The 14,993-nt window shown below is 53.5% G+C and overlaps 1 protein-coding gene across 2 annotated transcripts in view; it reads right to left on the bottom strand.

Annotated features, from left to right (window-relative positions):
• Positions 1–14,993, bottom strand: part of RYR1 (ryanodine receptor 1) — a 107,612-nt gene that overhangs the window by 31,166 nt on the left and 61,453 nt on the right. For both annotated transcript variants that reach the window (XM_038767613.1, XM_038767614.1), the window contains exons 49-67: positions 14,812–14,952; positions 14,529–14,692; positions 14,282–14,360; positions 14,070–14,159; positions 13,563–13,706; positions 13,398–13,475; positions 13,035–13,110; positions 12,245–12,368; positions 11,443–11,558; positions 10,330–10,397; positions 10,092–10,213; positions 9,789–9,838; positions 8,933–8,993; positions 8,602–8,840; positions 7,128–7,209; positions 6,453–6,583; positions 5,755–6,075; positions 2,777–3,017; positions 577–664 (exon numbers count right to left, since the gene is read on the bottom strand). In XM_038767613.1, the coding sequence (XP_038623541.1) occupies positions 577–664; positions 2,777–3,017; positions 5,755–6,075; positions 6,453–6,583; positions 7,128–7,209; positions 8,602–8,840; positions 8,933–8,993; positions 9,789–9,838; positions 10,092–10,213; positions 10,330–10,397; positions 11,443–11,558; positions 12,245–12,368; positions 13,035–13,110; positions 13,398–13,475; positions 13,563–13,706; positions 14,070–14,159; positions 14,282–14,360; positions 14,529–14,692; positions 14,812–14,952 (2,415 nt within the window). The remainder of the gene's footprint in view (positions 1–576; positions 665–2,776; positions 3,018–5,754; positions 6,076–6,452; positions 6,584–7,127; positions 7,210–8,601; positions 8,841–8,932; positions 8,994–9,788; positions 9,839–10,091; positions 10,214–10,329; positions 10,398–11,442; positions 11,559–12,244; positions 12,369–13,034; positions 13,111–13,397; positions 13,476–13,562; positions 13,707–14,069; positions 14,160–14,281; positions 14,361–14,528; positions 14,693–14,811; positions 14,953–14,993) is intronic.

Here is a 14,993-nt window from a genome sequence, read left to right as displayed (position 1 = left end):
GATGGAAGAAGCTATGAGGATGCTGAGGGAGATGAGGAGATAATGAGGGAGCGGGGAGAGATGCTCAGGGAGCTGGGGAGAGTTCTGAGGGAGATGGGAGGAGCTATGGGGATGCTGAGGGAGGTGAGGAGATACTGAGGGAGTGGGGAGAGATGCTCAGGGAGCTGGGGGGAGTTTCTGGAGGAGATGGGAGGAGCTATGAGCTCAGTGGAAAGAGCATGGGCTTTGGAGTCAGAGATCATGGGTTCAAATCCCGGCTCTGCCACTTGTCAGCTGTGTGACTTTGGGCAAGTCACTTAACTTCTCTGTGCCTCAGTTACCTCATCTGTAAAATGAGGATTAAGACTGTGAGTCCCCCGTGGGACAACCTGATCACTTTGTAACCTCCCTAGCGCTTAGAGCAGTGTTTTGCACATAGTAAGCGCTTAATAAATGTCATTATTATTATTATTAGTGGTCCCTCCTCATTCCCCCAGCCCCGACTGTCACCCCCTCCAACTGAGAATCCCGGTGGCCCTCGAGAGCTAGTGGGTCCCGGGGGGGAGAGAACGGGGGTGGGGGTGGGGGGGTCCTTACGTGAGACTTGGACCAGTAGATAAAGATCTCCCCGACCATACGGAACAGCTCTTCCGCGTCCGGATTGGGATCAGTGAGCCAGTGTGCCCTTGAGGGAGAAGGGAGGAATCTGATCAGGGAGTGCGTCCCCACCCCCCTGTCACCCCCTCACCCTTCTCCCCCTCCACGCACGCTGGGCAGAGCAGCCCCCTCCCCTCAACCCCGGGGAAGAGGAAGGCAGGACTTGAAGTAGCAGAATAGGAGTCAGAGGCCGTGGGTTCTAATTCCGACTCCACCTCTTGGCTGCTGTGTGACTTTGGGCAAGCCACTTCACATCTCTCTTCCTCACTTACCTCATCCGTAAAATGGGGATGAAGACAGTGAGCCCCACGTGGGACAACCTGATTACCTTGTATCTACCCACGCTTATTCATTCATTCAATCGTATTTATTGAGCGCTTACTGTGTGCAGAGCACTGGACTAAGCGCTTGGGAAGTCCAAGTTGGCAACATATAGAGACGGTCCCTACCCAACGGCGGGCTCACAGTCTAGAACAGTGCTTGGCGCTAACAATACCGTACCATACCCTATATAACATAACTGAGAACCCCCAAACTAGCTCTCTTCCTCCCTTCAGAGTCCTACTGAGAGCTCACCTCCTCCAGGAGGCCTTCCCACACTAAGCCCCCTTTTTTCCTCTCCTACTCCCCATCCCCCCCACCCTACCTCCTTCCCCACCCCACAGCACTTGTATATATTTGTACAGATTTATTACTCTATTTTACTTGTAGATATTTACTATTCTATTTATTTTGTTAATGATGTGCATATAGCCTTAATTCTAATTGTTCTGACGATTTTGACACCTGTCTACATGTTTTGTTTTGTTGTCTCTCTCCCCCTTCTAGACTGTGAGCCGGTTGTTGGGTAGGGACAGTCTCTATATGTTGCCGACTTGTGCTTCCCAAGCGCTTAGTCTAGTGCTCTGCACACTGTAAGCGCTCAGTAAATACGATACCATAACAACAATACCATAACAATAATTATTATAAAAATATTATAACTGTTGACACAATTATAGTTATCAATAATATAACTATTATATTAGTTATAATTAGTTGTGTTATATACTATTATATAATTATTATATTAGTTATGATATAACTATTAGTTAGTTAATTAATTAATAATTAATGGGAGAGCAGGGTTTAGGGGAAAGGAGAGAAGATATGGAGAATGGAGAGAAGATTTGCCTGTCTCCCCCTTCTAGACTGTGAGCCCGTTGTTGGGTAGGGACCGTCTCTACATGTTGCCGACTTGTGCTTCCCAAGCGCTTAGTCCAGTGCTCTGCACACAGTAAGCGCTCAATAAGTACGATTGAATGAATGAATAATATAATATATAATACCATACCATACCAATACCACAATAATAGCTATTATTATAAATAATATTATAACCATTAACACAATTATAGTTATCTATAATATAACTATTATATTAGTTAAGATTAGTTATATTTATATATTTCATAATTATATTAGTTTTACTATAACTATTTATTATATAACTATTCTATTAGTCATAATACAACTATAACTTTTAGTTAATTCATAATTAATGGGGAAGCAGGGTTTAGGGGAATGGAGAGAAGAATTTGGAACAGATGAATATGTACAAACATATATACACACATCCTCCCCCTCCCCACCCCCCCCCGCCTTACCTCCTTTCCCTCCCCACAGCACCTGTATATATGTATAGACGTTTATACGGATTTGTTGCTCTGTTTTATTTGCACGTTTGTTCCATTTATTTTATTTTGTTAATGTTTTGTTGTCCGTCTCCCCCTTTCTAGACTGTGAGCCCGCTGTTGGGTAGGGACCGTCTCTATCTGTTGCCGACTTGGACTTCCCAAGAGTTTAGTCCAGTGCTCTGCACACAGTAAGCGCTCAATACGGTGGAATGAATGAACAGTGCTTTGCACATAGGAAGCCCTTAATAAATGCCATTATTATTTCTCCCTTCTAGACTGTGAGCCCACTGTTGGGTAGGGACTGTCTCTGTATGTTGCCAGCTTGTACTTCCCAAGCGCTTAAGTACAGTGCTCTGCACACAGTAAGCGCTCAATAAATACGATTGATTGATTGATTGATTGATTGATTATTATTCTTATATAGGGGGCAGGAGGAAGGGCCAGGCTCGGGGAGGGGGGCTGACCGATTGTTGTCCACGTAGCGGATGAGGAGCGGGTAGAGGGCGTAGAGGTCGCGGCAGAGCACGGAGAACTCGTCCCGGACGATCATCTCGCCCTCCTCCGCCTCGGCCTTGGCCTCCAGGCGCAGCTGCTCCTCCTCGGCCACCACCTTCCCCGCGCGTTTCCGCAGCCGCCCCACGGTGGGGATGAAATGCGACCGCAGCAGCTCGGGCCGCGCCCGGCTGACGATGGGCTGGGCGAACACTGAGGGTCGGTGGGCACGGAGAGGGCATGGAGTGGGCAGCCACGACGCCCCCCTCTCCAAACTCCCTTCTCTGGTGTCCCTGCCCCTGCCCTCCCACCAGCAGGCCTTCTCTAAGCCCCTGGTACTCCCACGCCCTCTCCACCTCTTGCCCACCACCAGCCGGTCCTCTTTTGTAGAGGGCTACAATTCCAACCCCAGTAGAGTCCCTAAAGCTCCCCCCACTCCCAATCCCAGGTGCCCACCCCCGAGCAGTCTTACTTCGTAGCCCTCTAGCTAGGAATTCCAGCCCCAGTAATAATAATAATAATGATGATGGCATTTGTTAAGCGCTTACTATGTGCGAAAGACTGTTCTAAGCGCTAGCGGGGATACAAGGTGATAGGGTTGTCCCACGTGGGGTTCACAGCCTTAATCCCCATTTTACAGATGAGGGAACTGAGGCCCAGAGAAGTGAAGTGACTTGCCCAAAGTCACACAGCTGACAATTGGCAGAGCCGGGATTTGAACCCTTGACCTCTGACTCCAACGCCCGGGCTCTTTTCCACCGAGCACGCTGCTTCTCTAAACGCTAGGGGGGATACAAGGTGATCAGGTTGTCCCACGTGGGACTCACAGTCTTAATCCCCATTTTACAGGTGAGGGAACTGAGGCTCAGAGAAGTGAAGTGACTTTCCCAAGGTCACACAGCAGACATGTGGCGGAGCTAGGATTAGAACCCATGACCTCTGGCTCCCAAGCCTGTGCTCTTTCCACTGAGCCATGCTGCTTCTCAGTAATAATAACAATAATAGCGATGGCATTTATTAAGCCCTTACTACGTGCAAAGCACTGTTCTAAGCGCTGGGGAGGTTACAAGAATAATAATAATAATGATAGCATTTATTAAGCGCTTACTATGTGCAAAGCACTGTTCTAAGCGCTGGGGAAGTTACAAGGTGATGAGGTTGTCCCAAAGGGGGCTCACAATCTTCATCCCCATTTTCCAGATGAGGGAACTGAGGCCCAGAGAAGTGAAGTGACTTGCCCAAAGTCACCCAGCTGACAGTTGGCAGAGTCGGGATTCGAACCCATGACCTCTGACTCCAAAGCCCGGGCTCTTTCCACTGAGCCACGCTGTTTCCCACTAGAGTCCCAAGGCGGCCCCTCCAATCCCGGGTGCCCACCCCCGACCACCCACTGGCCGGTCCTACTTTGCGTGTTCCTCGTATGGTGGTGATTATTCCCGCCTATCACGCGGGAGACCGGGGTTCGATTCCCCGACGAAGAGAAAAGTACCTTTTCCTTTTCCCTTCCTGCTGAAAGTGACCCTTCCTTTGTAACATGCGACTTTAATCGTGGACTCGTGGGCTCTGTCCACAGTGGGAGTATGATCACTCATCCATTCAATCGCATTTATTGAGCGCTTACTGTGTGCAGAGCACTGGACTAAGCGCTGATCAATTAAACTTCGGACTGAGAAGCTGCGTGGCTCAGTGGAAAGAGCCCGGGCTTTGGAGTCAGAGGCCATGGGTTCGACTACCAGCTCCGCCACATGTCTGCTGTGTGACCTTGGGCAAATCACTTAACTTCTCTGAGCCTCATTTACCTCCTCTGTAAAATGGGGATCAATCAATCGTATTTATTGAGCCCTTTTATCCCCCCTTTTAGACTGTGAGCCCACTGTTGGGTAGGGACTTTATATGTTGCCAACTTGTACTTCCCAAGCACTTAGTACAGTGCTCTGCACACAGTAAGCGCTCAGTAAATACGATTGATGATGATGATGATGATTGAGCACTTACTGTGTGCAGAGCACTGTACTAAGCACTTGGGAAGTCCAAGTTGGCAACATAGAGAGACGGTCCCTACCCAACAGTGGGCTCACAGTCTAGAAGGGGGAGACAGAGAACAAAACATATTAACAAAATCAAATAAATATGTACAAGTAAAATAAATAAATGAAGACTGTGAGCCCTACGTGGGACAACCTGATCACCTTGTAACCTCCCCAGAGAACAAAACATATTAACAAAATAGAGTAAATATGTTCAAGTAAAATAAATAAACGAAGACTGTGAGCCCTACGTGGGACAACCTGATCACCTTGTAACCTCCCCAGAGAACAAAACGTGTTAACAAAATCGAATAAATATGTACAAGTAAAATAAATAAATGAAGACTGTGAGCCCTACGTGGGACAACCTGATCACCTTGTAACCTCCCCAGAGAACAAAACGTATCAACAAAATCGAATAAATATGTACAAGATAAATAAATGAAGACTGTGAGCCCTACGTGCGACAACCTGATCAGCTTGTAACCTCCCCAGAGAACAAAACATATTAACAAAATCGAATAAATATGTCCAAGTAAAATAAATAAATGAAGACTGTGAGCCCTATGTGGGACAACCTGATCACCTTGTAACCTCCCCAGAGAACAAAACGTGTTAACAAAATCGAATAAGTATGTACAAGTAAAATAAATAAATGAAGACTGTGAGCCCTACGTGGGACAACCTGATCACCTCGCAACCTCCCCAGAGCTTAGAACAGTGCTTTGCACATAGTAAGCGCTTAACAAATGCCATTATTATTATTATTATTATTATTACCCTCTAAGTGGGAATTCCAGCCCCAGGAGAGTCCCTAGGCGTCCACCCCCGAGCACCCACCACTTTGTAACTCTCCAGCTGGAGCCACTAACCGGGTACCCCCAGGTCCCTGCTTCCTCTGCACCCCCCCGGGTAGCGGGCACCTGCCAGCCTCTTCATCCAGGAGGCCTCGTCGATGCCCAGGTTGTTGACGATGATGCGCAGAATGTTTCCCAGGAGGGAGTTGAGGTGGTCGGAGGTGACGCTGGTGCAGGGCGGGGGCGTCCCGGGGGCGGCGGTCTCAGGCCCGCGCTCCCACCAGCGCGGCAGGTAGTTGCACAGCATGGGCAGCGTCACCTCGATCACATGGGGCATCTCGGTGTAGCGGGCGCCCGACTCGGCCAGCCCCCCGATTTCACGCATCAGCCGCTCCAGGTCCGGGATGTCGGGGCACATCTCCTCCACGCAGTTAGGGAGCCCCAAAACTGCGGGAGGGGCGGGCCGTTGGGATCATAATCATCATCATAACCATGTGCAAATCACTGTTCTAAACGCTCGGGGGATACAAGGTGGTCAGGTCGCCCCACGGAGCGGGGGGGGGGGGGGTCGCTCACAGCCTTAATCCCCATTTTCCAGATGAGGGAACTGAGGCCCAGAGAAGTGAAGTGACTTGCCCACAGTCACACAGCTGACAGTTGGCGGAGCCGGGATTGGAGCCCGGGCTCTTTCCACTGGGCCGCGCTGCTTCTCTGGGAGACCCCCAAACCCAAGCGAGGTGGGGTTCAATCCTCTATATTTGGGGGCCGACCCCTCCCCAGTGTGGTACCCGCCCCCCACCCCGGCCAAGGCGTTCCCCACTCACGCGCTCGCTCCCGGGGGGACTTGGTGGTGTAGACGGAGCACGCGTTGAACTCATTGAGCTGGGGTTCCAGGAAGGCCACTGGCATAGCCGCCGCCAACCGGGCCAGGCACTCCCCCAGGGCCGGCCGCTGCCTGAGGAGGGCACCGGGGGCATCCCCCGTTAGCCCAGAGGGGTACCGGCTTCCCAGTCCCCCCTTCTGGTCCCTCCCCACCTCGCCCTCCCTGCCTCACCGGGCCTAGTCCCTGCTAATTAAGCGCTTTACTCTGTGCCAGGCACTGTGTGAAGCACTGGGGTGGATCCAAGCAAATCGGGTTGGACGCAGTCCCCGTCCCACGGTGGGGGGGGGGGGGGGGCTCACAGCCTTAATCCTCATTTTACAGATGAGGAAACTGAGGTCCTGAAGTGAATAAATAATAATAATAATAATGGCATTTATTAAGCGCTTACTATGCGCAAAGCACTGTTCTAAATGAAGTGACTTGCACGGCGGACAAGTGGCACAGCCGGGATTGGAACCCAAGACCTTCTAATTCCCAGGTCTGTGCCCTATCCACTGCGTCCCTGGGTTCCTTTCTCCTTTAACTGCCCTCCTCGCTGTGCCCAGAATCTGCCCCCCTCTCCCTGCTCATTCTACCTGCCTCCCCGTGCCCAGGGCCCACCCTGGGCGAAACTTACTTTTCCACATATGGGTTCTTGGTGGTGCCCAGCGAATAAATGCTGCACAGAGTCCGGTAACAGGACACCTGGACGTCGTCCACTGGGGAAGGGGAAGTGGGGTCACCTGGATCTTGTACACATTTACTATTCTATTTATTTTATTTCGTTAATATATTTTGTTTTGTTGTCCGTCTCCCCCTTCTAGACTGTGAGCCCGTTGTTGGGTAGGGACCATCTCTATATGTTGTCAACTTGGACTTCCCAAGCGCTTAGTCCAGTGCTCTGCACACAGTAAGCGCTCAATAAATACGATTGAATGAATGAATCCCCGGCGCAGGGGCTCCTAGACCGCTGACTGGGCCTCAAGAAGCCCCTGGGGGCGAGTAACTCTAAAAGACGTCCCCAGGGGCCGCTACCCTTAGCGAGTCTTTTTTTATTGCTATTTGTTAAGCGCTTAGTACGTCCGACACTTTTTCATTCAATTGTAATAGTAATAATAATTATGGTATTTGTTAGGCGCTTACTATGTGCCGAGCACTGTACTGAGCGCTTGGGAGAGTACAGTACAATAGACCGACACGTTCCCTGCCCACAACGAGTTTCCATCTGTCTCCCCCTTTTAGACTGTGAGCCCGTTGTTGGGTAGGGACCATCTCTGTATGTTGCCGACTTGTACTTCTCAAGCGCTTAGTAAAGTGCTCTGCACACAGTAAGCGCTCAATAAATACGACTGAATGAATGGAGGGGCACGATGCTAAGCGCCGGGGTAGACAGAAGTTCATTCATTCATTCATTCAATCGTATTTATTGAGTGCTTACTGTGTGCAGAGCACTGGACTAAGCGTTTAGGAAGTACAAGTCGGCAACATATAGAGACGATCCCTAACCAACAGTGGGCTCATAGTCTAGAAGACTAATCAGGTTGGACACAGTCCCCGTCCCACATGGGGCTCACAGTCTTACTCCCCATTTTCCATATGAGGGAACAGCGGCCCAGAGAAGTGAAGTGACATGTCCAAGGTCACACAGCAGGCAAGTGGCGGAGCCGGAATCCGAACCCCGGCCCGGGCTCTAGCCACTAATCCATGCTGCTTTTCAAGGTGAGAGCAAGAACGTCCCCAGTGACCGCCCCCCACCTTTAGGCCTCTCCTCCATCCTCCCGTCGCCTGTTGCTGGGTAGGGACCGTCTCTATATGTTGCCAACTTTTGTACTTCCCAAGCGCTTAGTCCAGTGCTCTGCACGCAGTAAGCGCTCAGTAAAGACGACTGGATGAATGAATCATCATCATCATCGTCAATCGTATTTATTGAGCGCTTACTATGTGCAGAGCACTGTACTAAGCGCTTGGGAAGTACAAATTGGCAACGTATAGAGACAGTCCCTACCCAACAGTGGGCTCAGAGTCTAAAAATGACCCCAGCCCCTGGGGTCATTTTGAATGAATAAATGACCCCAGCCCCTCTGGTCCTCCCTCCCCCGGTCCCGGCTCACATATGACGTCGTCCCCGAACTGATGCTGGGCTAGGTGCTGGAAGAAGGCGGTGAGGACCGGGAGAAGGGCCACGGTGGTGTAAGTGAGGTTCTGCCCGACCCCCTTGACCTGTGTCCGCGCCTGGGACACCTTCCCCAGCTTCAGGTTCTCCACCATCTTCTCGATGTCCTCGGAGGCGCTCTCGAAGAAGGAGCGCAGCCCGGCCTTGACGATCTCCGGCCCCGACTTCATCACCGTCCTGCGCGGGGTGGAAGTGGGGGGGACGTCGGGTCAGGCCGGAGGGGGGGGGCTGGGGTGGGGGTCGGAGGGGTCTGGGGGCTCGAGTCTCACCGGGCGTCCAAGGAGCGGGCGAGGATGTGGAGGCATTTGACCACGGCCGGAGCGTCCGTCCCTGGGGGTGGGGGGCAGGAGAAAAGGGCTGAGTTGGAGTGGGGCGGGGGACGGACCTGCCCCACATCCCGCATAGACCCCCACGCAGCCGGAGAGGGGACAGAGAGGGTGGGCCTCTGGAAAGGGGCCGGACGCAGGAGGGTGGACAGTGATCCCCAGGGGAGGACCCCTCACCCCAAAACCCAGAAGATCCGTCCGTTCTCCCTTTATTCATCCCCCCCACTCCCACAACGCATATCCATATCTGCTATTTACTGATTTCTATCAACGTCTGTCTCCTCCTCTAGACTGCAATAATAGCAATAATTATATCTGTGAATAATAATGATAGCATTTGTCTTGCGCTTACTATGTGCGAAGCGCTGGGAGGGGGGGACACAAGGTGATCCCGTTGTCCCACGTGGGGCTCACAGTCTTAATCTGTTAAGCGCTTACTATGTGCCAGGCACTGTACTCAGCGCTGGGGTGGATACCAGCAAATCGGTTTGGACAGAGTCCCCGTCCCACGTGGAGCTGACAGTCTCAATCCCCATTTTCCAGATGAGGAAACTGAGGCACAGAGTGGCTTGCCGAAGGGCACAGAACAGACAAGTGGCAGTCAGGATTAGAACACATAACCTTCTGACTGTCAGGCCCGTGCTCCATCGACTACTAGCGGGCAGGGAACGGGTCTGTTACACTGTTCTGTTGTACTCTCCCAAGCGCTTAGTACAGTTGCTCTGCACACGGTAAGCGCTCAATAAATACGACTGAATGAATGAATGAGGGGGAAGGGAGACGGGGGCCGGGGGCTTACCGAAGAGAGAGACGCGGTGGCGAACCAGGGCGGCCAGTTTACAGAACAGACTGGAGGGACAGAGGGAGACAGAAGGAGAAAGGACGGTGGAGGGCAGGAATAGGGAGTGTGGGGCGAGGTGGGGAGAGCAGAGGAAGGGGGAAAAGAGGGTTGGGGGAGAAAGAGCAGAGAGGAGAAAGAACCGGGATGACCCTACCCCATTTCCAAAGGACAGACGGGAGATGGGGGAATCAGACTCGGAGGCCCAAGCTAGGCTGATGGGAAAGAGGGAATGGGGGGGTCAGAGGTCACAGTGGTCCCCACCTGGTGAGCATCTCTTTCTCCTTGTTGGAGGCGTGGCCTCCACTGCCCAACACCTTGGCTGGCGTGGACAGAAAGTAGAGGCAGTGGTTCCTGAAATACTGACTGATGAGCGGCAGCAGGATCTGCGGGGGGCGGTGAAGTTGGGAGTGGGGGTGAGTCGGGGCCCTGGGTCTTGACCCGCAGACTTTCAACCGCAGATCTCCCCTCTCCCCGGGCACCAGCCCCGCCACCCCCTGACCTTGGCAAAAAACTTGATCTCTTGCTCATGAGGCGACTTCTCCACTCGGCCGCTGCTCACCACGGCCTCTGGGGTTAGGGATCGGGAGAGGGGGGGTGAGGGGTTAGAGGGGAGCCCCGGAGTACCCGGTAAGGGCCTGAAGCGGAGGAGGGGGCAACGGCCACAATCCGCTCTTAGTTAAACTTGTCCTTCCCAAGCGCTTGGTCCAGTGCTCTGCACACCGTAAGCGCTCAATAAATACGATTGAATGAATGAATAGTTGACGGTTGCGTAGGAGAGGAGCGACTCCCCAATTGAGCAATTAAGGCCAATTAAGCTAATTAGCATCCGCCCTCCAAGGGTCCTAAAACCAACTGCCACTGGAGTAGCAAACTAATTAGCAAATGAGTGATTTTCAATTGGCCTGTTTCTTTATTCAAACCGAGGTGTGTGTGTGTCTGGGCCGGCCTTCAGAGAATACCCTGTTTTGGATTTTTTTTTTCAACGGTACTTATTAAACTATTACTTTGTGCCAGACACTGTTCTAAGCGCTGGGGCAGGTACAAGCTAATCAGGTTGGACGCAGCCCCTGCCCCACCTGAGGTTCACAGTCTTAATCCCCACTTTCCAAATGAGGTAACGGAGGCCCAGAGAAGTAAAGTGACTTGCCCAAGGTCACACAGCCTACACATGGCCGAGTAGGGATTAGAACCCAGGTCCTTTTGATTTCCAGGCCTGTGCTCTCTCCACTAAGCCACGCTGCTTCTCTTGGTTTCTCCTGGCCTCTCCCAGGCGTTTATTGCAGTGCTCTGTACACAGTAAGAGCTCAATAAATAGCATCGATCGATCCTGGGAGTTTGCAGGGGAGCAATAGCAGCAGGGGACTAAAAAAGCGAGTTAATGGGCGGTAGTGCAGAGCAGGCAGGTGAAAGTGGAGGGGGGGGGGAGAAGAAGGGGGAAGAGGAGGGAGGGAGGGGACAGACTTCGAAGAGTGGGGATAGAGACAGCTCTCCTGGGACTTGGGTAACTCGGGGTGCCCAGCAGGGTCGGTTGCTGTGGGAAGGGTCCCGGGAGTGTGTGTGTGTGGGGGGGGGGGGGGCTTTTGGAGGGGTCCCGGGCTTCAAGGATGCGTACCCAAGTGGGCAATGAATTCCTGGGAAATGTCCATCCAACGAAGAAGCTGCTGCAGGAAACTGAAGGCAAAGCGCTTCTCGATAGAGGAAGTGTCCAGCTCCATGTCTTTCAGGCCCCTGGGCGAGAAGGATTACGGGGCGGGGGTGTCATTCACTCAATTGTACTTATCGAGTACTTAGTATGTGCAAAGCGCTGTACTAAGCACTGGGAAGAGTACCATAAAACAATAAACAGACATTCCCTGCCCACAGTAGCTTAAAGTTGTTTGCATTAGAGAAAGAAACAATCAAACACCTTGTTAGTTTCAGAATAGGTGCCGGGAGATGGACGATGTCTTTGACCGTCAAACACCTATTTATTAGTCACCAACCATTTAACTAGATGGATATGGTAAGGGTGGGCACTTCTCTACTCCAGTCCTTCCCCATTCCCTCCCAGCTGGCCCAGCTGTCTTCCTAGCCCCTCCCCCTGTCCTTTTTGTATCATCATCAGCATCATCATAATGGCATTTATTAAGCGCTTACTATGTGCAAAGAGCACTGTTCTAAGCCCTGGGGAGGTTACAAGGTGATCAGGTTGTCCCACCGGGGGCTCACAGTCTTAACCCCCATTTTACAGATGAGGTAACAGAGGCACAGAGAAGTGAAGTGACTTGCTCAAAGTCACACAGCTGACAAGTGGCAGAGCCGGGATTTGAACCCACGACCTCTGACTCCAAAGCCCGGGCTCTTTCCACTGAGCCACGCTGCTTCTCTTATGCTTCTCTTCTTTTATGGTCCCCCCACCCAGCCTCCCTGCTGACCGGGTGACGGCGTAACCGTTCATCTGCAGGAATTTGAGCAGTTCCTGGGCCTTCTCGCGGTCGCGAGCCTTCTCCTTGGCCGTCAGGGTGTCGTAGGGGACCAGCAGCGGGTGGGTACCCCCGCCTGGGTGGAAGTGGGGGAAGTGGCGAGTCAGGAAGGGATGGGCCGAGCGGTCTGCTCAGAAGGTCTCAGGTTGGAGGAGGGATTTGTTGACGGTTGTGGTATTTGGTAGGAGCCTACTAAGTGCCAAGCACTGTCCTAAACACTGAGGTAGATACAAGATAATCTGGTCGGGCACAATCCCTGTCCCACACGGGGCTCCCAGGCTAAGGAGGAGAGAGAACAGGGTATGAATCGACATCTTATGGATGAGAAAATAAAGGCACATAGGAGTGAATTGATGGGCCCCCGATCGCCCGGAGGAGCAAGGGGCAGAGCTGGGATTAGAACTCGGGTCTCCCAACTCCCAGCCCCGTGCTCTTTCCACTAGGCCTCACAGTTCTGAGGGAGTTGGGGGCGGGGGAGATCTGCGAGACTGGGGTGTCCAGGTAAGAAGGGGGAACTAAAGAAAACCCAGGAAGAAGAGAAGGGGAAGAAAGGGGAGAGGAAGATAGGGGAAAGAAGGGAAGAGGAGAGGAGGAGAAGAGGGAAGGACAGGAGAGAGGAAGGGACGGGAGACAGAATGGGAAAAGTGGAGACGAGGGAGGGAGGGACAGGGAGAAGAGGAGAGGAAGGCAAGAAGAAGGGAGGAAAGAGGAAAGGAAGGGAGGGGAGGACAGGGAATCTCACCTTTGGCCTCCAGCTCCAGCTTCTTTTTGCGCCCCCAAGTGTTGTGATAATTCTCCGCCAGCTGCTCAGCCATGGCCTGGGGAGAAACCGGTCTTAGCCCATGCCCTCTTCTCCCACCACCCCCTTCCCTCTGGCCTTCCTGGGGTCAGGGCCAAGGGTTAGGAAGTGGGGGAGCAGGAGGAAGAGTCCTGCCGGGGGATTGAGGGAATCGAAGCATCAATCAGTCAGTGGGCATTTACTGGACCCTCCCCCCACCCCCCCACTGAGTGTGAAGCACTGGGTTTATCTCCTGGTAAAACTGAACACAAGGAATTGACCCTCGAATGAACAGCAGGAATGTGGGGAAGGGTGGTGGGGTCTCACCTGCAGCTCCCGGGACAGGGTGACAGTGGAGAGGTCGACGGGCTGTGGATTGTAGCCGTGGCTGGGGTCATAGGTAGCCTGAGAATGGTAGCCAGGGGGTCAGGAAATCAGGGATTCTAAGGCAACCCCCACGCCAAACTGGTCCTCCTCCCCCAGCCCCGCCACCTGAGCATTCTGGGAGATCTTGCGGGTCTTGGTCTTCTTTTCGCCTTTTTCCTCCTCCCCCTCCCGGGCTTTCTCCACTGTCCACTCCCAGGCGATCATTGCTTTGAGCGATTCCTTGATAGGCCAGCGGTAGATCTCCTTGTCCTGGGACCGGCCGGCCAGAGGGGAGCAGGGTCAGCCAGGAGGAGCTGGGCCCTGTCCAGGCCCAGCCCACGGCTTGCCCGGGAGTTTCCCTGGAGCTCTCCCCACCCGGGGATGGGAGCCCAGAACCAGAGGGAAAAGCCGGCGGGCAGATGGGGTGGCGGGTCTGTTTAGGGGAACACAGGTGGGTGAGGAGATGGGGAATGAGGTCGAGGGTCAGGGGCCAGAGGTAAATGCCGAGGATCAAAAGCAGGGAGTCCGATCAGTGTCAGGGCTTCGAGGTTGGAGTCAGAGGCCACATTCGGGTTGGGGGGAGGGCGGAAGGGGGGGCTTGGGCCAGGAGGGCATCCGGGCACTGGTGGGCACCTTTTCAGAGAAGGTCTTGTAGGGCCGCAGCATGTGATGAGTCTTGGCGTCCTCGTCAATGTTCTCCCCGAATGACCAATTGTTCTGGATCTGGGGGGGGGGACACAGGGGCAGGGGGAGGAGACTGGGTTTCGGGGCCGCGAAGGCCTCGTTTGAGGCCGGGGGACTACCAGTGGAGAGGGGCAACCCGGAGACGAGGTGGTCGCCCCTACCTTGTCGAACGCCCATTTCTCGTGGGTGTACTCTGCGTACTTGTTGATGAACGAGTCCAGCTTCTCTGGGATGATCACACTGGGGACAGTGGGGAGGGGGTCAGGGGAGTGAGGCTCTGACAACCCCAAAGGCTCCATCTGCCTCCCGAACCCCGACTAAAGTGAGCCCCGGGACGGGCAGGGAAGGGGCTAACTTCTTAGCCTCTCCCACCGGCTCCGATCAGCCGTCCCGCCCGCTGCCCCTCACTTGAGCGTCTCCACGGGTTTGGGGTCGAAGTTTCCCTCAGCATCCACGCTGGCCTTCTTCTCCGTCTTGGAGGAGTAGGAGGCGTCGACGTAGTCGGGGGGCAGAGCGCCCGCGATGGCACACAGACAGGGCATGGCGATGCGGTACAGCTCGGCGTCGAACTTCTGCATGGGGGGCAGGGGCACAGCTCCGTCGACCCCTCCCCGGGATGATCGGTGCTTCGACCCTGCTCCCCTGGCCGGTGATCGGCCTTCTCGGTTTCCCCTCGGCCCCCAAACCTTACCTTGTGAGCCAGGGACTCAAAGATTCCCCAAAAGAGCTTGCGGGTGAGATGCAGCTCCTCCTCTGAGGTGACCCCAAAGTTGGCCCAGCCCGTAGGGAGGCAGTAGTACTTCCAGCAGCGCTCGTAGTGATTGGTCAGCAGCTGCAGGGGGGGACCACAAGCCAGGATGAGGTTTATATATA

The sequence above is a fragment of the Tachyglossus aculeatus genome, chromosome 26 (genome assembly GCF_015852505.1).
Source record: "Tachyglossus aculeatus isolate mTacAcu1 chromosome 26, mTacAcu1.pri, whole genome shotgun sequence".
NCBI lineage: Eukaryota > Metazoa > Chordata > Mammalia > Monotremata > Tachyglossidae > Tachyglossus > Tachyglossus aculeatus.
The sequence above is the reverse complement of the archived record's forward strand: the minus strand, read 5'-3'. Positions and strand labels throughout refer to the sequence as shown.